Source organism: Scardinius erythrophthalmus (genome assembly GCF_964197995.2).
Source record: "Scardinius erythrophthalmus genome assembly, chromosome: 10".
Classification (NCBI taxonomy): domain Eukaryota; kingdom Metazoa; phylum Chordata; class Actinopteri; order Cypriniformes; family Leuciscidae; genus Scardinius; species Scardinius erythrophthalmus.
The window spans coordinates 36,706,996-36,730,781 of record NC_138230.1 but is presented as its reverse complement, the minus strand read 5'-3'; the positions used below and the strand labels follow the sequence as shown (position 1 = coordinate 36,730,781).

The window sequence follows — 23,786 nt, the reverse complement described above, 5'->3', positions numbered from 1 at the left end:
GTCAAATGACAGCTTTGTGCAGCTTTTGTATTCGCTGATCATCAAAGTAGCGTTGGCGAATTTGAACGAATGAGTCATTAGAGAATCATGTCTTTTTAATGAATCGGTTCATTCGGAATAATCCAGTTGCTAAAGATTAACAGTTCACTCATTCATGTAAAGCTACTCTATGACTTCTGAAGAATTGGGATATAGCACACGGGTTAACACGGGTTGCATCATTTTGAACTCTTCAGTCACTACTGTCATTTAAAAGACATTCTTCAAAATTTCGTCTTTTGTGTTCGACAGAAGAAAGCCATCAGCCATCTCGACAGATCAACAATGTTTTCCACATTATCTCCAGCTTGGGTTTTTGTTTCAAAGTCTGTTTTCAAATCTGAAATACAGCCCTCCTCACACCAAAGGCAGATTTTTACCGTTTGCTTCAATAAGCAGCTTGAGGAAGGATCAAGAATAAACCAAGGAAAAACTGATAATCTACTGAGGAGGAATAGTTCTAGCTTTCCTAATTCTTTTGATAGTCCACAAGGCAACTGAACCGTTTATCCTTTATGTTAATGTTGTATTTTAAGTGTGTTGTACTCGTGTACTTGTGTGTTGTCCTTGTTAATATAGATATATACTTGATGATACTGATGTGAATGTGATACTATCCTGAGAGTATAATAAAGGCTGGATCATCAACAGACTGAACTGATGCACCCTGCTAAGAGCAATTTTGCAAGTATCATTTTGTTTTTTCCCCCACCATGCCAGTACAGTGTCTTATTCTATTCTAGTCCTATGATGTCACGTGTTTTCATTCTGTTTTGGCTAAGATATAGTTCAGTGGGCCTTAGCGTAAGCCCACAATACTAACAGCAGGGGCCAGAAGGATGGCTATATTTACCTCAGCAGAAACTGCTGCATCAGACTGTACATGTATAGGCCGTGGTGCATCTTGCAGCAACTCTGGATTCAATTTAACGATTTGTGAGAGGAAAATCCAACTCACATGAGCACAAAACTGAGAATGTGCTAGGATAATCAAAGGTACAGAGACAGCAGTAGCTCAGGTATGGCCTAAGGGAGACTAAAGACAATGAAAAAATTGAAAAATCAATTTAGGAGAACTCCGATCCTGGGGGTCTGCAGATGTCAGCTATTCACAGAATTAGCTGGATGTCTTTAAGGTTGATAAACTAGAAGATTGCACTCTTATACACAGAGAAGGACACACAGGTCTTGGAACACAGATAGAAAAGTATGCAGGACTTTTTTAACACACCAATTGGCTTTCGGATAGTAGGAATATACTGCCACCAGCTGGTTATGGTAAGTATCCCTTAATATTGATGCTAGAGAAACAGCAACAACATTGTCACATAAAAACACTAACTAGCATTCAAATGAATTATTTACTATCTATTGGTATTCTCTTTTTTTCGATATAGCCTACACCATTTTCAGTTATACTGAGGCCCTGAAGAAATTAAACAGCCAACTTAATTCCAAGAAGAATTGTCATTTATTAAAAAGTTCATTAATTACATATTTAATATATACACACATTTGTTTTCTTTACATTATATTGCCTACAGCAGCTAAGCAAATTTAGCAAGCACATCACTTGATAAACTTCAAAATTAATTTTTAAATTATTTGTTCAGTGCTACTGAAATCAAGTCACGTTTTTGATACATCCCTCTAATTAACATTAAAACATTTAAAGTATGCATTTGCTCATGAGGAGAAAAGTAGAAAAGCCCAGAATGTGTGATACAAACCGAGTCGATCGTTTCACACAAAAATTCACCTTCTAATGCCCTGAGCTGTATTAATTTATGCAAGGCTCTCATTAAGCCAAGGTCACCCGCTGACCTGCTTTTAATGAAGCAGTTCTCTGAGACTTGCCTTCCTTGGATGCTCCGAAAGACTCATATCTGAATAACGGAAGGAGAAAACCAACACAAATAAGTGATTCAGCAATGCAGTGGTGGGAATTGTGCAATTGAAATGTGTACAGACAGTGCACTCACAGTTCAGTGTATCTCCTCCAGTCTTCTCTGCTGACAGATGCTCTAGTGTTAGCCAAAGCGGTGGTCAGGTGAGTTTGGCATATGAGAGAGCCAGGCTTACTGGGACCAGTCTGCACCAGAGAGGATTCATCCTATGAACACAAAAGAGCAGCAGATCTCATCTACTGAGCAGCCACACACTCGGACACAGACTTCTGTCTGGATGGATGGGAAAACTATATAGAAAGAATGATGGATGGACAGGAAAACTATATGGGTAGAATCATAAATGGAAAGATGGATGGATGGATGGGAAAACTTTATAGATAGAATCAATAAATGGACAGATGGATGATGGATGGGAAAACTATATAGATAGAATCATAAATGGATGGATATATGGATGGACGGGAAAACTATAGGATGGATGGATGGATGGATGGATGGATGGATGGATGGAAAACTAGAGGGATATAGCAATGGATAGGAAAATGGATGGATGAATAGCATGATGGATGGGAAAACTATAGATAGAATCATGGATAGATGAATGGATGGATGGACAGGAAAACTAAATAGGTAGAATCATAAATGGAAAGATGGATGGATGGATGGATGGATGGATGGATGGGAAAACTTTATAGACAGAATCATAAATGGACAGATGGATGATGGATGGGAAAACTATATAGATAGAATCATAAATGGATGGATATATGGATGGACGGGAAAACTATATAGGATGGATGGATGGATGGATGGAAAACTAGAGGGATATAGCAATGGATAGGAAAATGGATGGATGGATAGAATGATGGATGGGAAAACTATAGATAGAATCATGGATGGATGGATGGACAGGAAAACTATATAGGTAGAATCATAAATGGAAAGATGGATGGATGGATGGGAAAACTATATAGATAGAATCATAATTGGATGGATATATGGATGGACGGGAAAACTATAGGATGGATGGATGGATGGATGGATGGATGGAAAACTAGAGGGATATAGCAATGGATAGGAAAATAGATGGATGGATAGAATGATGGATGGGAAAACTATAGATAGAATCATGGATGGATGGATGGACAGGAAAACTATATAGGTAGAATCATAAATGGAAAGATGGATGGATGGATGGATGGATGGATGGATGGATGGACGGACGGACAGGAAAACTATATAGGTAGAATCATAAATGGAAAGATGGATGGATGGATGGGAAAACTTTATATATAGAATCATTAAATGGACAGATGGATGATGGATGGGAAAACTATATAGATAGAATCATAAATTGATGGATATATGGATGGACGGGAAAACTATATAGGATGGATGGATGGATGGAAAACTATAGATAGAATCATGGATGGATGGATGGATGGGAAAACTACATAGAATCATAAATGGACGGATGGATGGATGGGAAATCTATATAGATAGAATCATAAATGGATGGATGGGAAAACTAGAGGGATATATCAATGGATGGGATCATGGGAAAACTCACTGGATGGATGGATGGATGGATGGGAAAATGAGATAATGGATAAATGTAGGGGAAAATTAGATGGATGGAGGAATGAATGGAAAAACTAGATAGAATGATGAATGGATAAATGGATGATGGATGGATGGGTATAAAAACAAAAAGATGTAACCCATGTAGGTCAACCACTGATCAATTTTGGGTATTAAAAACAAAAAGACAGGAAAACTAGTTATTTAAATTAAAGGAAAAAGGAAGGCAAACTGACCGTGTTTTTGCGGTAACTGTTCTTAACGGTGCTGACTTCTGCTCGGAGGCGTTCCGACTGCTCATGGGTCAGTTCCTGAAAGCCCTCTTGCAGACAGGACATAAAAAAGGGAGCATGACAGGAGCTTGGATCCCTCATTGATGCCCCTGTCAGGTCGGGGGCAGTCGAATTGGCTCCAGACAGGTTCTGAGAATTCTGGGAGCAGAACAGAATGTGAGAGTCTCATAAGAAGCTCAAAAGTATTAAAGGATCATAGAAGTTGGAATGACATATAATCAATTATTTTGAAATATAACATTTGTAAATTTAGAGTCTCACCAATTCAGATAGAGACTGGTTATCCAGTTCAGACTCAAAGGAGCTGCCAAAGTAAAGGCGCCAGATGTTGTGACGTGGGTCCTCAGGTGGGAGTTCACTGGGGTCCAGCAGAACCATAGAGTGCTCCAGCCCTGCGTCCCCCTCTCCAGCTGAGTCATCTGACCCGCTGCTGTGGTTCAGGAAGATCAGGGACGAGAGGCTGACATCACTGTCTGACCCTGAGCCCAGATCCTATAAAACAGCAGAGAGTCTGATTCACACACAAGCTGTAAATTTAACACTGATGTACTGACTACTTTTTATATCATTTCTAAATCTAGAGTAGTTGAAGACTGACATGTCGACAAGGCCAATTATTGAGCATTTTGAGATTATCAGCGTTGATCACTTGGACAATTGTATATTGTATTTATATAAATATTTTGAGTGAATTTTGTGTACATGTTAATTTCAACACTTATGAGCATGTCTTGATTGTATATGACACAACTCATATGTATTTCATCTATCACAGAAATAAATTACATTACAGATATTACAGTTTTTACTGTATTTTTGGTCAAATAAATGTAGACTTGGTAAGCAAGAGTCTTCAAAAACATTTCAAAATCTTACCGACCCGAACATTTAGAACATTAGTGTGTATGTTGATCATTGGCCACTGGTCTTTAGATATGGGCATCAGCCACTGAAAAACCCATGTCGGTCAACCACTGATCATGTGGTTAGAGTGATATATGTATGGGTCAATGTTTGAGTTTGTGTGTAACTCACATGCAGAAGGTTGGGCCCCAGGCTGCTATGGATGGCCTCTAGCTGAGCGTTATAGAGGAGGGCCTTCAGGTCGGCTCCAGTGAACAGCTCTGTTGCCACAGCAATCTGCTCCAAGTCCACATCTGCAGCCAGCGGCACAGAATGAGTCAAAGCCCTCAGGATCTCCAGCCGTGCCTCCTGAAGGACAGATATGTATCAGTGAATTAATAGTGAAGATCTTTTAGGTGTAAAACCGATGTGTGCCAGACAACATGCTGACCCGATCAGGAGGAGGGCAATAGAGAGACTTGTCCAGTCGCCCAGGTCTCAAGAGAGCAGGATCAATCAGGTCCGGACGACTGGTGGCAGCCAACACATACACCCCTGGAAATAAAAAAAAACTATGCAGAGATCTCACAAACACAACAATGCAATCTTCCAAATATCAAAAAAAAAATATATATCTCAAGTCACATAATTGGCTTTGCTCTACAGTCTCAGTCTTGGTGTTTTTGTGGCAAAACAAATTGTTTTTTAAAGGAACCGTATGTAAGATTGTGGCCAAAACTGGTACTGCAATCACTTTCAAATTACTGTAGAGCGGTGTATCCCCTCCCCCTCCCCCCTGACTCTAGGTTGCCAGATATGCTGCAGGATCCAGCAGGAATGTTTGTAGCTGCAGCTGTGGTAACTAGAGCAGAGCTGGCAACCCGGATGCCAAAACACTACTGACTTCGTGATTGGTAGATAGGTGGAGGGTGGCGCATCAGGCCAAAACACAACATGACAACCTTAACATCAGTTGAGGGCTGCAACTATCACTTTTAAATGACAATATCCTGGCCGGACTACTGTTGTAAGTGATATAAGTATTTGAAATGAACATGATTTCTTAATGTGTAGTGACATATCAGGGCCATTTTATGATTAACTGAAATACATTTCTTACATACGGTTCCTTTAAATTTAGAATTAGATGGTAGCAAGATATCTAATCTAAGTTAATCTACTGATTTTTATGATGTTGCTACAGTATAAGCAATAACCACATAAAACAAACTTCACACAAGTGTCCTTGAATGAACACTACATGCTAACATGAGGCACTTGGGTAGTTGACATACAATTTCAAGCAGTTTCAACAGTGTTATGGTGGTGTGCTACTGTATACAATAATTGTCAGTTGTAATATAATTATACAGTTTTTATTAGAATACCTTTTATGTTTTTAAAAATTAATTTGTCACACTACAGGACTACTGAGCAAAAGATTGATTTAAAAAGTTGAAAAACTTGGTGACTTCACCATATACATACACTACCATTTAAAAGTTTGGGGTCAGTATGAGAAAAAAAGAAATGAATAATTTAATTCAGCAAGGATGCATTAAATTGATCAAGTGACAGTTAAGACATTTATAATGTTACATAAGATTTCTATTTCAAATAAATACTTTTGAACTTTCTATTCATCAAACAGTCCTGAAAAAAGTATTAAGCAGCACCGTTTTCAACTTTGAGAAAATTAGAAATGATTCATGAGTACCAAATCAGCTTATTAGAATGATTTGTGAAGGATGGAGTAATGATGCTGAAAATTCAGCTTTGCCATCACATGACTACATTTTAAACTATTTTAAAATAGAATCTTTTTTTTTTATTGTAAAACATTTTACAATATGACTGTTTTTACAGTTATTTTTGACTAAATAAATGCAGCCTTAATGCAAGAGAATTCTTTCAAAAAGATAATCTTACCAACCCGACTTTTGAATGGTAGTGTATATATAAACCTTAACCTAAAATCTGCTTTTGAATAAAAAAAAAAAAGAAAAAAAGCCATGGACATTTTATACGTTTTGTACTCACAGATCAACAAACTGGGACCATGAAGCTGGTCAAAACGGAACAACCTCAGGTTGAACTCAGGTAAAAGTGTGAGCATTTGATCTTGATGTACCTGTCAGTCCTTCCACTCCATCCAGCTGAGTAAGTAGCTGATTAACCACACGGTCAGTGACCCCTGTGTTGTCATGGCCTCTTCGAGGGGCCAGAGAGTCAAACTCATCAAAGAACAGTATGCACGGCTTAGCTTGTTGAGCCCTGCAGCAACACAGGCACACATTTGGTGATGACTTTAGTAAACTGCTACTATATTTCATATAGAAGAGCATTCACACAGACCTCTGAAACACATCTCTAACTGCCTGCTCACTGGCACCAATATACTTGCTGAGGAGTTCGGGACCCTGGAGAAACACATAGGACATCACAATACATCAGGACATTCAAATTTGATGTCAATACACTGTACACTTTCCCTTACCTTGATGCTGATGAAGTTCATGCCGCTCTCTTTGGCCACAGCTCCAGCTAGTAAAGTCTTGCCTGTACCAGGAGCGCCAAAGAGCAGCACACCAGAGCACTGACGCATGGGAAGACTGGAGAAGAGCAGCGGGTACTAGACACAACATGACACATCAGACTATTACTTCAACCACACGTGAATAGGGATATATAATGGAAATGATTTGGTTAAAAAGAATGAGGGAACTCTATGTCTGTCCCAGTCCTTATGATCACTTTATTTCCATTTATAGACATAGATTAATTAATATTTTGAATTAGTAGATTTAAACAATTATACTTGGTGTCTCGAATAACATTAAAAATATGACCTGAGCAGTGTTATTTTAATTTTATTGATAAACTGTTTCAGTTTTTGTTCATTTTAGATTTCATGATTACATTTTTTTGTTTTAATTTAAATTTTTGGGTAACACTTTATTTTACAGTGTCATTGTTACATATGTTATATGTAGTTACTATAGTAATAACTATAAATTGTGCATAATTACATGAAACTAACCCTAAACCAAATCAAACCCTAATCCTAACCCTTTAGAAAGTACATGTAGTTACTTAATATTACTCAGTACTTAAATGCATAATTACAGTGTAACAACGGCACCTTAAAATAAAGTGTAACCAATATTTGTTAAACTTTTATTAACTTTGTTGTGTTTTTGTCATTTGTATTAATTTTAAAAAAAATGTGTCTATACAGTTTTTATTAATTTTTAATTAAATCTAATTTTTAATTTAAGATTGTTATTTTAGTGTTTGAAGGAAAACGTCTCGGTTACGTATGGTAACCCTCGTTCCCTGAGTCCAGGGAACGGAGACGCCTCGTCGGGGGAGTTCCCCTGACGAATTGGGATCACGCCAGGGATCCAACCACCTTCGAGAGAGTTAACAACGAGCCAATGAAAGAGAAACTGAATTGGCATGCAATATTTGCATTCCGCGGCCCGCCTACCAGCGCGGGTATAAAAGGCGGAAGTAAACATTGCGCAATGCTTTTCGCTGAGGAGCCGAACAGTGTCCAGTCCTCCGCGAAGGTACAGCAACATGGCGACGGGACGAGGCGTCTCCGTTCCCTGGACTCAGGGAACGAGGGTTACCATACGTAACCGAGACGTTCCCTTTCGTCAGCAGGGAACTCCGACGCCTCGTCGGGGGAGTTCCCCTGACGAATTGGGATCCCTACCAAAACGCCATAGTGCTGGCCCCTTCCAGCGCCCAGCTAAGCTACCCTGCAGCAGTTTCCAGAAAATTTTGCGGGAGCTAGCTAGGGAATCACACTGCTGTTCCGCAAGACCCAATCAGTGGATATTGGATAACACTGGGAAAGCGTGCCCGACCCCAAGGATATAATAGGGGGGAACGCTGCGGAAGCTGAGGCAGCCTAGAGGAAGGCCCTCAAATACACACATGTACTAACCACGTAGGGTAGTGAAACATATGGAAACCCTTGAAGGTAGTCCCAGTCCAGAGGAGTGAGGAGCGTACTCAACAGGGATGACAGAATGTGTCTGTCAAGGGGAAGACACGGCTGCAATGCACGTGGCAATAATGGGTCGCCGCAGGGACCACTGGAAAGAACACCCAGTCTACTAGCAACTCCTTACTGAAGGTAGCAGACCTGGTGCCGGGCGGTCCGCAACGCCTGGCACCGGAGGGGTGATGGAGGAACTCACGAGGTTAGCCGTTTGTTGGGTAACCAACGGAGCACAAAGACGCACGTATCCGCTCACGGAATGGCGTCGCAAGCCGACACACCTATTCCCTCTAATTACTGGCCGTAGCGAGTACTCGGGAGGAAACCGGTTCCACACGTAGGCTATAAAACCTAGCGAACGTGTTCGGTGTCGCCCAGCCCGCAGCTCTACAAATGTCTGTTAGCGAGGCGCCTTGTGCCAGAGCCCAGGAAGCGGCAACACTCCTAGTGGAGTGAGCCCGCAACCTAGGTGGGCAGGGCTCACCCTGGGACTCATAAGCCCTGGTGATAGCATCCACTAGCCAGTGGGCTAACCTCTGCTTGGAGACAGCCTTCCCCTTCTGCTGGCCTCCGTAACAAACAAAGAGCTGATCTGAGGTCCTAAAGCTTTGTGTTCTGTCTATATAAACCCGGAGGGCCCGGACGGGACAGAGAAAAGCTAGGGCTGGGTCTGCCTCCTCCTGGGGCAGCGCTTGCAGGTTCACTACCTGGTCTGCGAAGGGAGTGGTAGGAACCTTGGGCACATATCCGAGCCTGGGTCTCAATATGACCTGAGAAAGGCCAGGCCCGAACTCTAGGCACGATTCGTCGACCGAAAATGCCTGCAGATCCCCTACCCTCTTGAAGGAAGCCAATGCTAACAGGAGCGCTGTCTTAATGGACAGGATATTAAGCTCGACTGACAGCAAAGGCTCAAAAGGAGGACTTTGAAGTGCTCTAAGCACTAAAGTTAAGTCCCAAGAGGGTACAGGGTGCAAGTTGCGAGGTGGATTTAGCCTCCTAGCACCCTTGAGGAATCTGATGACCAGGTCGTGCTTCCCCACGGACTTACCTTCAACTACATCGTGATGTGCGGCTATTGCGGCCACATACACTTTAAGGGTGGAGGGAGACAGCCTTCGCTCCAACCCTTGTTGTAGGAAGGAGAGCACGACTCTGATCGGGCAAGTTCGTGGGTTCTCCCCGTGGGAAGAACACCAGCCGACGAACAGGTTCCACTTCAGAGCATAGAGGCGCCTCGTAGAGGGGGCTCTAGCTGAAGAGATGGTATCTACCACTGCCTGTGGCAGGCCATCTAGAACCTCCGCGTCCCGTCCAGGGACCAGACATGGAGTTTCCAGAGGTCTGGACGCGGGTGCCATAGAGTGCCCCGTCTCTGAGAGAGAAGGTCCTTCCTCAGAGGAACCGGCCAGGGAGGGGCTGTCGCAAGGAGCATGAGTTCTGGGAACCAAGTCCGGGTTGGCCAATACGGGGCCACCAAAAGGACCTGCTCCTCGTCCTCCCTGACCTTGCACAGTGTCTGTGCAAGAAGGCTCACTGGGGGGAACGCATATTTGCGTAAGTCCCGGGGCCAGCTGTGTGCCAGGGCATCCGTGCCGAGAGTTCCCTCGGTCAGGGAGTAATACCACTGGCAATGGGTCGTGTCCGGAGAGGCAAACAGGTCTACCTGTGCGGCTCCGAAGATTCGCCAAATCAGCTGGACTGCCTGGGGATGGAGTCGCCACTCTCCCGGAAGGGGAGGCTGACGTGAAAGCTCGTCGGCCACATAATTGAACTCCCCTGGGACATGAATGGCACGAAGCGACCTCAGATGCTTCTGACTCCATAGGAGGAGGTGGGAGGCGAGTCGCGACATACGACGGGAGCGCAGACCACCTTGTCGGTTGATGTACGCAACGGTCGCAGTGCTGTCCGTACGGACCAGTACATGCTTGTGTCTGAGAAACCCCTTGAGGCGACACAAGGCCAAGCGTACTGCTTGCAACTCTAGGCAATTGATGTGCCAATGCAGCTGGGGCCCCGTCCACAGATCCGAGACTGCATGCCCTTTGTACGTGGCCCCCCAACCCTTGGCAGAAGCATCTGTGAACACCACAGCATGCCTGGAAACCTGGACTAGGGGCACTCCGGCCCGTAGAAACGCAGGATCCGACCAAGGGGAGAAGGTTTGGCGACAGTGCGGGGTGACTTTGACCCGGAACGTGCCGCTCTGCCACGCCCACCTCGGGACTCGGTCGTGAAGCCAGTGCTGGAGCGGTCTCATATGCAACAAGCCGAGCGGCGTTACTGCGGCTGCGGCTGCCATATGCCCCAGGAGCCTCTGAAACTGTTTCAGTGGGACCGCTGTCCTGCCTCGAAAGGACTTGAGACAGGTGAGCACTGACTGGACGCGCTCCTCTGTGAGGCGCGCCGTCTGAGCGACTGAGTCCAGTTCCATACCGAGATAAGAGATCCTCTGCACGGGGCAGAGTTTGCTCTTCTCCCAGTTGACCTGAAGCCCCAACTGACTGAGGTGACGGAGCACCATGTCCCTGTGATCGCACAACACATCTCGCGAGTGAGCCAGAATGAGCCAGTCGTCGAGATAGTTGAGAATGCGAACGCCTTGTTCTCTCATGGGAACAATGGCCGCCTCCGCGACTTTCGTGAAGACACGGGGCGACAGGGCCAGCCCGAAGGGTAGGACCTTGTACTGATATGCTCGACCCTCGAAAGCAAACCGAAGAAATGGTCTGTGTCGAGGAAGAATCGAGACATGAAAGTACGCGTCCTTCAGGTCGATCGCTGCAAACCAATCCTGGGGACGGATGCACTCGAAAATGCGTTTCTGTGTGAGCATCTTGAACGGGAGCTTGTGCAGGGCCCGATTCAATACTCGCAGATCCAGGATTGGTCGTAACCCACCGCCTTTCTTGGGTACAATGAAGTAAGGGCTGTAAAACCCTGACCTCATATCGGCTGGAGGGACCGGCTCGATCGCGTCCTTCGCCAGCAGGACGTCGATCTCTTTCCGCAAGACCGGAGCATCCACTAGACGCACACGGGTGAAGCGGATGCCCCTGAACTTGGGAGGCCGGCGTGCAAACTGAATTGCATAGCCGAGCCGGATGGTGCGGATGAGCCAGCGCGACGGACTCGGGAGCTCTAACCAGGCTCCGAGAAACCGCCGCAATGAGCCCACCCGCACGACCGGCGTACCCACGGAGGGGCAGCGAGGTGGAGGGCAGGGACACGGCTCTGGTGGCATCGTAGCGGCCGAGAGCGGGGTCTGGGTGTGTAATTGGACAACACCTACCTGCCTCCACCGGGGGACAGACGGCAGAGAAGACCCGAGAGTGTTCTGCTGCGGGCTGTCGCCTGGCGAGGGAAGGGGAGGAGACGAGGAGCGAGGCCCACGGGCGGCTGCTGGTCTCCGAGCCTTCCCGCCCAGCGGCAGAGAGGAGTGGCGTGACCGAGGTGGCGCCACTGCTATCTGAGAGCTGGGGAGAGGGGACTGAGAGTGGCGAGACCCGAGGGTGGCGCACACTGTCGTCCCACTCTCTAACGGACGAGACCGCTTGTTCAGCAGCCTCATCCGTGAATGACCCAGAGGAGGAAGAAACTGCTCTTTTATTGAAATTGTGGGTACCACCGACCGGGTGGTCGGTGGCGGAACAGAAACAGACACAAACAAAAGATTTTCCACCCGGCCCTCCTCCGGGGGAAGGAGGGGAGCAGAGGCCCCCTCCCGTAGAGCAGTTCCTCGGTCCTCTGGGTCGCCCGTCTCAGGAACGCCTCTTTCCTTTCGCCTTCTTGGGGGGTGGAGGCGGCTGAGCGGGCGGGGGAGCCCCCCTACGACCGGCGCCCCGCCTCCTGGAGTTGGACTGCTGTCCAGAAGGAGGAGCAGAGGCGGCCGCAGGAGGGCGCCCTCGGCGACGAGCAGCCCGAGGTTCCTCGGCCACAGGAGACGGACCAGCAGCAGTCCGTTTCCTGGGCAGGACATGCCGAATCGCCTCAGACTGCTTTTGGGCGCCGAGAACTCTTGGGCGAAGTCCCCCACCGAGTCGCCGAAAAGGCCCCCTCGGGATATGGGAGCATTCAGAAATCTGGATTTCTCTGAATCCCGCATATCCGCGAGGGTAAGCCAGAGGTGGCGCTCCTGGACCACCAAAGTGGACATCGCCCGTCCCAGAGAACGTGCGGTGACTTTCGTCGCCCGGAGGGCGAAGTCCGTCGCCACACGCAGCTCCTGCAGCACCCCTGGGTCGGGACCACCTTGCTGCATGTCATGAAGCGCCTTGGCCTGGTGGACCTGAAGCAATGCCATGGCATGCAGGGCGGAAGCGGCTTCTCCACACGCCGTGTAGGCCTTCTCGGTTAGCCCAGAGGAGAACCTACAGGCGCGGGAGGGGAGTGAAGGGGCACCCCGCCAAGTGGAAGCGGCTTTCGGACACAGCTGCATCGCTACTGACCGCTCCACCGGGGGGATTCCCTCGTATCCCTTAACCGCTCCACCATCCAAAGTGGTGAGGGAGGAGGGGTGAGTTGATCTATGTCTGGCAGTCAGGGGTGCCATCCATGACCTCGTCACCTCTTCATGCACCTCCGGGAAGAAAGGGACCGGAGCGGGACGCTGAGAACCAGCGCGACCCGCCCCGATACACCAATCATCAAGCCGCGAAGGTTCGGGACACGGTGGGGGGTTCCACACGAGCCCGACATTCGCGGCCGCCCGGGCAAGCATAGCGGCCAGCTCAGGATCCGGCTCAGCCGCAGCCACCACACCCGAAGGGGGTAGACCCGCCGAGTCGTCACCTGAGGATGACCGCTCTCCCTCCGATGCAGCGATAGACATCGCATCTTCAGGTGGCGCCCCGAAGGAAACAACCGGAACCGCACGGGGCGGCACCAGCGGCTCCAACGGGGGCACCGATGGCAACGGCGCTACAGAGGAGTGGGAGCCTCGTGAGGATCTTTCACCTGGCGAGGTAGTCCGCACTGAAACCCTCATACGCTCACCAACAGCCACAGCCGAAGTAGTCGCCTGCTGAACTGAACCAGCCGACGAACTAGATCGGGTGTAGACTGAAGGGACACCCTCAGCAACTTTCTGCTGAAGGATTCGAAGTCTCGAGCGGAGCGTCGCCAGAGTCATGTTCCCACAATGAAAACATGACTCGTTCACAAACGCTGCCTCTGCGTGCGCTAAGCCCAAGCACGAGACGCAGTGTTTGTGACCATCACCCTGAGACAGAAGTCTACCGCATCCAGAAACACACGGGCGAGATGACATCTTTGTCACGTAGACAAAGAAGCAGGTCGCCCAAAACTCTTTTAGGAAAGAGAGAGAACCTCTCTTTCAGTGCCGAAGCACTCAGGGACCCACCGCGGCCACACACGGGGAAACTGCAAGCCCGTGTGGGCACTCAAATATCAGCCGTGAAAACGGCTTTTTTTTTTTTTTTTTTTCACAGCTGGCAGAAGCGGCGATCACTGACGAGGCTGTCACACCGGCACCAGAGAGGACTCTTCCCGAAGAGACTCGTTGAAAACGCTTCACTTCTCAGGCGGAAAACAGCAGCACAAAGCAATCTGTTCGGCTCCGAGGCGATAAGCATTGCGCAATGTTTACTTCCGCCTTTTATACCCGCGCTGGTAGGCGGGCCGCGGAATGCAAATATTGCATGCCAATTCAGTTTCTCTTTCATTGGCTCGTTGTTAACTCTCTCGAAGGTGGTTGGATCCCTGGCGTGATCCCAATTCGTCAGGGGAACTCCCCCGACGAGGCGTCGGAGTTCCCTGCTGACGAAAGGGAACTAAATGAAAAAGAGAAACGTTTCCTTGGCATCTAGTTATACTAAAACTAATACCAAATATATATATATATATATATATATATATATATATATATATATATATATATATTTTTTTTTTTTAATAAGTTAATAATGACACTGATTTGAGAACAGATAGACCAGTATTATCATCCTGACTTGTTAGGAACACAAGCACTCACAAAAAAATACTATAAATATTTTTGAAATATTTTGATTCAAATCAATTCCATGAATTTTTTTTAAAGTCAGTTCAGTTAGACACTTTTTAACACACTCTTTAACACAGATTTGTAACCAGCCTAGTTGATTCACCAACTCTTCTTGCACATGAACTGGATTTTCTTATTTAGAAAAGCTGGTCTTACTGAAATGTCGACACACTGAAATGAAACCCCCAAAATGTATTTATAAACAGCGCAACGTTTCGACCAGTCAGGTCTTCATCAGGCACAAGCTACAATTTGAGCTGTAATTTCAGTGTTATTTTTATTTATTTATTGTTATCTTTTTGTACTGCACCTGAGCCCAATTTGGGTTTTAGATGTGCCCATCTTTTTAGTATTTTGATTCTTACACTGAAATGGACATTTTGTGCACAACAGCCACCATACCTTAGCTGGGAGCAGTATGATGTCCATCAGTAGCTGACGTGCCTGATGAAGTCCCCCAATACGCTCCATGCCGGCCCCGGTGGGAGCCTGCAGCTGAGCCCCCCATAGGGAGGGTGGGGTGAAGCCCTGAAGGGCCTGTCTGAAGTCCTTATAGCTCAAATCTGTACAACCAGAAAACTTAGATTTCAGAAAAACAGCTGAATCATAGAAATATATGAAATTAGATTTAGCGCTGGCCTTCAGAGTTGCCATTGTTTCTGCTGTGTAGAGTGTTGGCATGGATGGCCCTCTCGAGCAGCAGGTTCAGGTCTCGTGGCATGAAGCCCTCTGTTTCTTTGGCAACACTGTCCAGGTCAAGAGTAGTTTGACAGTCCAGGAAGTTCCTTTTGACTGTCAAAGACCTCAGAATCTCAACCCTTTGAGCCTACAAAGAGAAAACATCCTTTTACAGTCATTTCCTTTTCTTTAAAAAAACAACAACAACACATGCAGGAATAAAACTAAAACAAAACTGAAATTCAACTAAAGATATACTTAAGTATATTTGATTGTGCTAAAGTGGAACTATTGCAAGTATACTTCAGGTACAAATATCTTGCATTTAAAGACTGATATTATATCATACTATCCTTACTAATAGTGATATTAAAACACATTTTAGGCGTATGGAATGATGTTCAGCACGCATTGGTTGAAGTCCCAACTCTTTCATACTTTTCTCCTATTTGGGGAAATAGGGACTTCAGACCAGGGGAAAATGACTCTGGTTTTAAACAGTGGGCACTAAAGGGTATTCGTAAGGTTGGGGATTTGTTTGAGGGAGATACATTGATGCCCTTTAAAGATCTTAATGAAAAATTTGGAATCCCAATGAAACACTTTTTTTAAATACTTGCAAATTCGCAGTTATATCAATAACAAGCAAAACCATTCACTATCTAGACCTCTACCAACAGAACTAGAAAAGGCTATGTTTTACGAGGAACCTAGTACAAACCAAATTTCACTGTTTTATTGCAAATTTGTAAACAGTTCTAAGGAATCATCTGATTCCAAGAGAATTGCTTGGGGTATAGATTTGCAAAATGAGCTTCCAGATTCAGAATGGAGCCAGATATGTGTTAAAGCCCAGAATGTGTCAATTAATACTAGATTTAAGCTGATCCAATACAACTGGGTAATGCGTACATATGTCACCCCTGAAAAGTTAAATAAATTTAACCCGGAAATCCCAGATATCTGTTTTAAATGCCAAAAACATAAGGGAACATTCTTCCATTGTATCTGGGAATGTGAGGTGATCAAGACATTCTGGCAAAAGGTGACAGCACTAATTTCTTTAATTATCTCAAAACCAATTCCAATGACCCCTGAAATATGTGCTTTGGGTTTAATTCCTGTAAGTCTACCATTATCAGGTTATCACACTAAAATGATTGACATTTGTCTAGTTCATGCAAGACGTTTAGTAGCATTCTACTGGAAGAACATAGAAGGTCCATCCATTGATCATTGGTTAAAAGATCTGTCACATTGTATTGCATTGGAAAGAATAACCTACAGCATAAAGGGCAAACTAAAAGATTACCATAAAATATGGGATCTTTTTATACATTTTCTGGAAAATAACCAAATATCGATACAGGCAATATTAGATACCTCTCAATCCACTGATTGATATGTGTAAATATGATGTGCTTATGTATTTGAAAATATGTGGACACATTTGTCTTAGCCTTTGTATAATAACTTCTATACCTGTGTAACTGATTTTTTGGATGCTGAGGGTGGGTGTGGGTGGGGAGATAGTTAAAAATAAAAAAATGTTTTGTTTTTTGGAAATGTTTTTGTTATGCTACATGTTTTTCAATAAAAATATGTTTAATAAAAAAAAAAAAAAAACACATTTTAGGCTTAATATTAAAAAAAGTGCATTGTGCAATAAAGAAGTACTCCAAATAAAGTTTAATTATAATATTTAGATCAGTAAATCTCAAGCGATATGTCAGTAAATATGTTAATGGTTTGTAGTATACTTTTTTTCACTAGGGTAGTCTTGAGTAGTCAGACTTTTTACTATAGGTATAAAGACTCGTCCACACTGCAGCTTGTTCTGGCAGGGATTCAATAACAGGAACATCACAAACTTTAGCAAAGTAAGTGACTTTGAAGTCCAAATGTTTTTGTTATATTGCGGTAGGGCTGCATGATTAATCTAAATAAAACTGAAATCGTGATATGGCTAAGGATAAAAATTAAGAAATTAAGAAATTAAGACAGTCATAAATATAAGTATTATAATTTTAAAGTTTCAAATTATTGTTATTATAATTATTATTGTGGTTGTTGAATATAATCATCATATTTATAATTACTATAGTCATATTGATATATAATCACAAAATTTTGGGCCAAGTTGTGCAGCCCTGGCACAGTAACCCTGGAACTTTTTAAATCACATTTTAAATCACAATTGCAATTTTTCCTTTGATGTTTTACCCAAATCATAGATTGCAGTTTCATGAACCCACCAGATCTGGTGTTTGGATCTTGCAGAAGCTTTGGAAGAAGTGTGAACCCTGCACCGCAGTCAGAGTCTGATGAAGGGAATGTTCACTCTGTGCTGTGACCATCAGAGCTATGAGACTGGAGCGCACCACCATCTCATCCACCAAATCCCTCAGACCTGAGGAGAGCACGTAAAATAAAGACATCCATCAGATCATTCCTCACAGAGATTCATGTGGAGCCAGGCACGTCCGTTATGATGTCTTACTCTGTGCTATGTGCTGCCGCAGTACGGCCTCTGGCCCATGCTCGTGCTCAGGTGAGGTCGCAGCACCAGTCACGTGATCCAAGTCATCCAGCAGGACCACTGAAGGTTGTCTCCAAACTGCCTGCTCGAAAACCTCTTCCAACCTCTGTCTGATTTTGTCTGCTCTCTTACCTAACATTCATTCATAATATTGAGAAATATGATTGATAAAAGACAAAAATGTAATTAAGTTGGAATCCACATCAAAACAGGTCCGTCTAATACTCTTGCCTACCTTTTAGTGTTTTGCAGTCCACAACTTGAATTTGGACGTCCAGCTCTTCACTGGCCTTTCGACACAGCGCTCTAGATAGAGAAGATTTTCCACTGCCCTGTGGAGAAAAGCAAGACATTTAGCACATACATCCTCTTTTCTTTTTTACCATACAAGTCAACACATATCCTTGATTGTTATCTGGATTTCCCAAAAAAGTCACAAAATTTGACATCAGTGTAAAGTCATCAAGTGCATGGGAGCGATTGCTACATTTATCCATTCAACAATGTAGAATTTCAAACTTCCTACTTAGAACGCCACCTGAAGTCAGACTAACAAGATGCAGAGATGTATAACCCTGAATTTTGATGCAAATGTACACAACCATTCAAAAGTTTGAAGTCAGTATTTCTTTTTAAAGACATTAATGATTTTATTCAGTAAGGATGCATTAAATTGCAAATACAAATGACAGTAAATACAGTACATTTATGTATGTTACAAAAGATTTCTATTTGAAATAAATGCTGTTCTTTTAAAATATTCATCAAAGAATCCTGAAAAAAAATCATCACCTTTCCACAAAAATATTAAACAGCAACTTTTTTCAATGTTGATAAAATCTTACTAGAGCAGCAAATCAGCATATTAGAATGATTTCTGAAGGATCATGTGACACTTAGACTGTAAGACTAGAGTAAAAATTCATGCTGAAAATTCAGCTTTGCCCTCATAGGAATAAATAACATTTTAAAATATATTAATATATAAAACAGTTATTTTAAATTGCAATTTTTATTTACAGTTATTTACAGACCGCAAACTTTTGAACGGTAGGAAACCTGATCGGTATGATCTAAAATAATATTCTCGGTTGATGATCATACACCTGCAAAAATAATTACTTGCATAATATTAAAGGTGCATTGCACAAGTCTTTGAGTTTTTGCAGAACTATGCCCCCTCTGGCGACAAGCGAAACTGCAACACTGCAACTGACCGCGCATGACGTCACGCCCAGTCTCAAATTCCGACCCGAATCCCTCTTATTTATTTTACTGTACAGGATTATAGAGGCAATGGCAGAGATCAGAGAAGGGCTCATTCAGCCCATCAGGCAATTGTTTAAGCATGTATGGGTTAGAAAAACGGGTATTTTTAACATGAAATGTTGTGCAATGCACCTTTAAGTACAAATATCCCACATCGTACTTTGAAAGGGCCATCGCATAAGCGTGAAGGTTACCTTTGCACCTGTGATGAGCAGAGCTCCACTCCTCAGTCCACGTCCTGTGGAGACCAGCTCACGCGACAGAGAACCTCCCATTAGAGCATGAGAGATGTGCTCGAAAGCAGACCTGCTGATGTCCTCTACCCCACTGAGCAAACAGATTCAACAGTCACATACAACAAAGACTCAACAGAAAGTAAATTCTGTTTGCTATGGATATTAAAAAACACATTGATATTAGAGCTGCACGATTCTGGGTAAATTGAGAATCACAATTTTTATTTTTAAAATAAAAATTCTCCCACGATTCTGAACAGACAACTAAACAAAATAACATGTAATTTACTAGAGGTTCTGACAAAAATCGAAATTTCTGCAGTCAATTTAAAAACGTTTAATTAATTTGTCTGAATTGAATGAATGATTCAATGACTCACTCATAAAGACTCCACTTGTTCCATGACTGGTTGAATCAGCGTTTTTGAATGAATCTCTTGAACGAATGATTCAATGACAAATACATTTTTTTAACATTCACTCTTGCGATGTAATTGATAGTGTTTTGCTCTATTTTGTCTACCATAGACATCAGTGTTTATATCCGAACTATAAACTTTTATCTCGGTACTTCTGCAATAATTTGCAACACAGAAATATGATACTGTGTGGTTGAAAAGACTATTTGTAAAGCTGTTTCTTACCTATGCTTTCTCTGGGTCAGTGGCAACAGCAACGCAGATCTGAATATTCTAGTGTGATTTTGTCAAAGGATTAATAGACATAGGAGAATTGTTGTCATGTAGAAATAAGATCGCATGGGTGTTTGAATCGAGATCTTTTAGCGAATAATCGTGCAGCTCTAATTGATATTTCCTCTTTTTAAAAAGAATACGAGTATACCCAAGAGAGCTGAGGGAGGGAAAGCCAAGATACAGATCTTCATTATCATCATCAGTGCCACTGTGGTCAGAATATTGCGGCTCTCTGACAATCTAAACAGAGATTGAGCTGGTTTGTTGAGCATGCATGAGAAGGAAAATTAATTTCCAAAAACGATATGTCTTTATACCTGCACGTCTGTTTTCTTTAGTAAACTGGATGATAGAAAGAACATCTCATCATCTTGCTGTTGCTCTGGTTTTAGCACAGTCAAGACAAACTCTTCTTTTCCTGAGAAGAGAAAAACACAGAATAGTCTGTAATAATTGTAAAATGATTGAAAACATACTGTACATTCTTATGGTTCTTCCTCACACCTTCAGCACAGGGTAAGAGAATGACATTAGTGCGTCCGGTCAGACAGGTCAAAGGTTGATGGCTCTGAGCATGCAGCCAGTTGAGGAATGCAGACTGAATATCTTCTTCTTTTTCACTTTCTGCCTGCAGACAAAAAAGGGAATAACTTTACAATACAATATTTTCATTACCTGACAACATAAAGCACTAGTCTGAAAGAAAATATTACCAACGGTAGTAATGGTCGAACCATGACTGCTTCTGCTACTCTTGGCAAGGATTTTAAAGGCTGAATCCTCACCGCCGAGTGAGGTTCAATCTTCAAATGCCTTTGCAGCATCTTTGGGATCTACAAAAAAACACGATTTTTACTAGGGATGCACAATATATCTGTATTATACCGGTAATTAATCTATATTCATTTTTTTTTTCATTTGTTTGTATTGGTTGGATACAATATAAAGAATATTTTTATGAAACTTTATAACTGAAATTGGGTAATAACTTACCCAAACCTTCCCTGAGTAAATTTCTTCACATTTATGGAATTTCTGGTCTTCCTGCAGCCTTTTCATATTGTGACAAAGCATCCTGACCACAACAGCATTCTCCTTACATTCCTCTGTGTCGTTCCCTTTGTGAGGTCCATCTCTGATTTTCTTCTTCTCCATGGCCTGCTTGACTTTCTCCCTGAGTTCTTTAGGAGAAAGGATCTTTGAAAGTCTACCGTATGTTAAGGCAGACTGCCCTGGATTCCAGTTCTCTTGTTCTTGCAGGTTCCATGGCAGTATATGGACATCTCCGTGACATGAGCCTAAATGGCTGACAGAGCTAGGAGGAGTTCCACATGTTCTGAGGATACAGTCATTCAGGATGGTGGGAATTGTGGGAACTGTGAGATTCTCCTTTGCAGGCTCAAATCCTCTTGTAAACAAGTATCTAAACAAGCTTCTCAGATCAGCTATACCTCCCCAATGGCCTTCGTTCTGACTCTCCAGATGATCACTGAGGGGTTCCCGATGGACGACTGAGCTGGAGGAAGACGTGACATCAACATTCTGCTGTTGTAGATGTTGACGTGGCTCCACTGATCGAGTTTGGTGGAGTTGTTCATTTCCTGGATGTAGTTTTGGAGAGACAACGAGCTCAGTGAACTGCTCCAGTCGGCCATAAGGAACAGATGGAGATAGAGATGCTAAAAATATAAGAATCATTAGTGTACAAGAATCAGTTCATACCCAATGACAACTTCAATATGACAGACCTTCAAAATAGGGCAGACTGACCTATCCTGATATAGATGACAGTGTGCTGGTCCACCCATACAGGGAACACACCGTCACTGAAGACCACTCGGATCTGATCCAGGAGTCGCTGTTCCAGAACAATGCTGTGCAGCTCCTGGAACAAAGTTCAATCAAATTTTTTGACTGAAAAGACATTCACAATCCATTTTACTTGATGTATTTGTATAAAGTAAAAAAGGTGTTCAATGAAAATACATTTTACTGACAGGGTCATGAAATGTGAGCGTTTCATACCAAAATTGAGCCAGATGTGAATGTTTGCATAAGCACTGATGAATCATGCAAAATAAGACCAGTAAAGTGTATCATGAAAGAAAATTGGGTCCACTTAGATTTCACGTAGGCTTTGAAAGATGTGTGATTTTGATTTATATGCATTATAATGGGCATATACCACTATATATCAACTAAAAATCTCCTTGGGACTGAAGACAGAGATAAATGATGCCACTGTGGCCTCACCAGGATCTCCCAGTCATCTGGAGACAGAGGCTCTACGAACACCTGCTGCACTGACTGCACCTGATGACATGGCCGCAGATACCCCTAAAACACATCACAACCATGTAACATGTATCTACATCACTGCTTCTCAACCTTTTTGACTCAAATATTCAAAGGCCTCATGACTTATCCAGTTGTTCATGATTTAAGGGATGATGATTAAGGATAAGCAGCATTTATAATAATATTTTTACTCAAAATGTATACCTGTTAAAATATTTTAGAGCTTGGCATCACTACAAAAATGTATACCGGTATTCATAAAATGTATAAAAAATGCCCAATGGAGTTAATTAACATGACTTTTCCCAGTCTGGAAATAACACTTTTAAAATGAGGCATATATCCAGTTTTTTTTTTTACCATACAAAACTGAAATAAAATATGAGATATCTTCAGTTTTAGTTGTTTTATTTGAATTCTTGTTTTGTCTTATTTTAAATTATTTTAAGGCCCACTTGTGGGGCCACCGGTCCCTTGGTTGAGAACAACTTATCTACAGCCAGGCTCCATCAAATCACTTCACAGTCATATGCAACACATCTTAACCAGTGGCAAACCTGTTCTCCCTCCTTAAGCCCAAGTTTCTCTCCCAGCTGTCTGCTGATCTCAACTCTGTCCTCTGGACCTGAAGACCTGATCCAGCTGAGGAACACGGGTGCAGAAACACCCCATGACAGCTCCAGGATCTGGTTCTGACATCACATTAATGATACATGACCCTCAAAACATTCAGAACTTGACATATGATGGAAGGTAAACATACAGTACAGTGGCGGACTAGTAAATAGCATGTATATTATTATAAAGCAGCTAGCTAGACACGAACCTCATGAAGACAGAGATGAGTGGCGAAGTTTGATGACAGCTGAAGAAAGCAGTTCTTGGAGTTATTGAAGACCAGAGTGACAGGTTGAATCCCTTGGCTTCCCAACATTGCCTGCAAGGCTGCAGAAACCGCGCTCCTACTACAAAATTATACCTTATTGAAGTTAATCCGTGGTATTAAAGTCAGCATGCTAGAACTGTCAACATGAACTGCACGTAAGACATTAAAAAGCCCACGGAGTGTGTCGATCAGTCGTAAAAGCGTCGTTTGAATGAACAGTTTCGATTAGCTGCGTCTGGCAGTGTTGCCAGATTTCACTGGCAAAACTAGCGATTTACCCAGGATTTACCCAATCAAAAATTATTATGAAAATAATTTAAAAATGAAAAATCCCCCCAAAAACGCAACCCACGACTATATATTTTTATAAGTGACTTTAAAAAGCGGCAACACTCTTGCAACTGGACATTGATTTCAAAATAATTGCATTTACCCAGAAATTGCAATTAATAAATAATTAGGATAAAAAACACTGTTTTTAA

The 23,786-nt window shown here is 43.2% G+C and overlaps 1 protein-coding gene across 1 annotated transcript; it reads right to left on the bottom strand.

The window, feature by feature from the left end:
- Window positions 1-1,489: 1,489 nt before the first annotated feature.
- On the bottom strand, window positions 1,490-23,689 carry pex1 (peroxisomal biogenesis factor 1). Its single transcript, XM_081376420.1, has 24 exons — window positions 23,245-23,689; window positions 22,976-23,110; window positions 22,374-22,457; window positions 21,891-22,005; window positions 21,114-21,799; window positions 20,834-20,953; window positions 20,625-20,748; window positions 20,438-20,538; window positions 20,269-20,360; window positions 19,384-19,516; window positions 18,156-18,252; window positions 17,882-18,052; window positions 17,637-17,791; window positions 15,343-15,529; window positions 15,106-15,266; window positions 7,164-7,298; window positions 7,022-7,086; window positions 6,798-6,940; window positions 5,118-5,221; window positions 4,859-5,035; window positions 4,085-4,315; window positions 3,767-3,961; window positions 2,022-2,152; window positions 1,490-1,925 (listed from the first exon to the last, which is right to left on the bottom strand). The coding sequence occupies exons 1-24, from the start codon at window positions 23,350-23,352 to the stop codon at window positions 1,841-1,843; spliced, it is 3,735 nt and encodes a 1,244-aa protein (XP_081232546.1). The 5' UTR covers window positions 23,353-23,689; the 3' UTR covers window positions 1,490-1,840.
- Window positions 23,690-23,786: the final 97 nt, after the last annotated feature.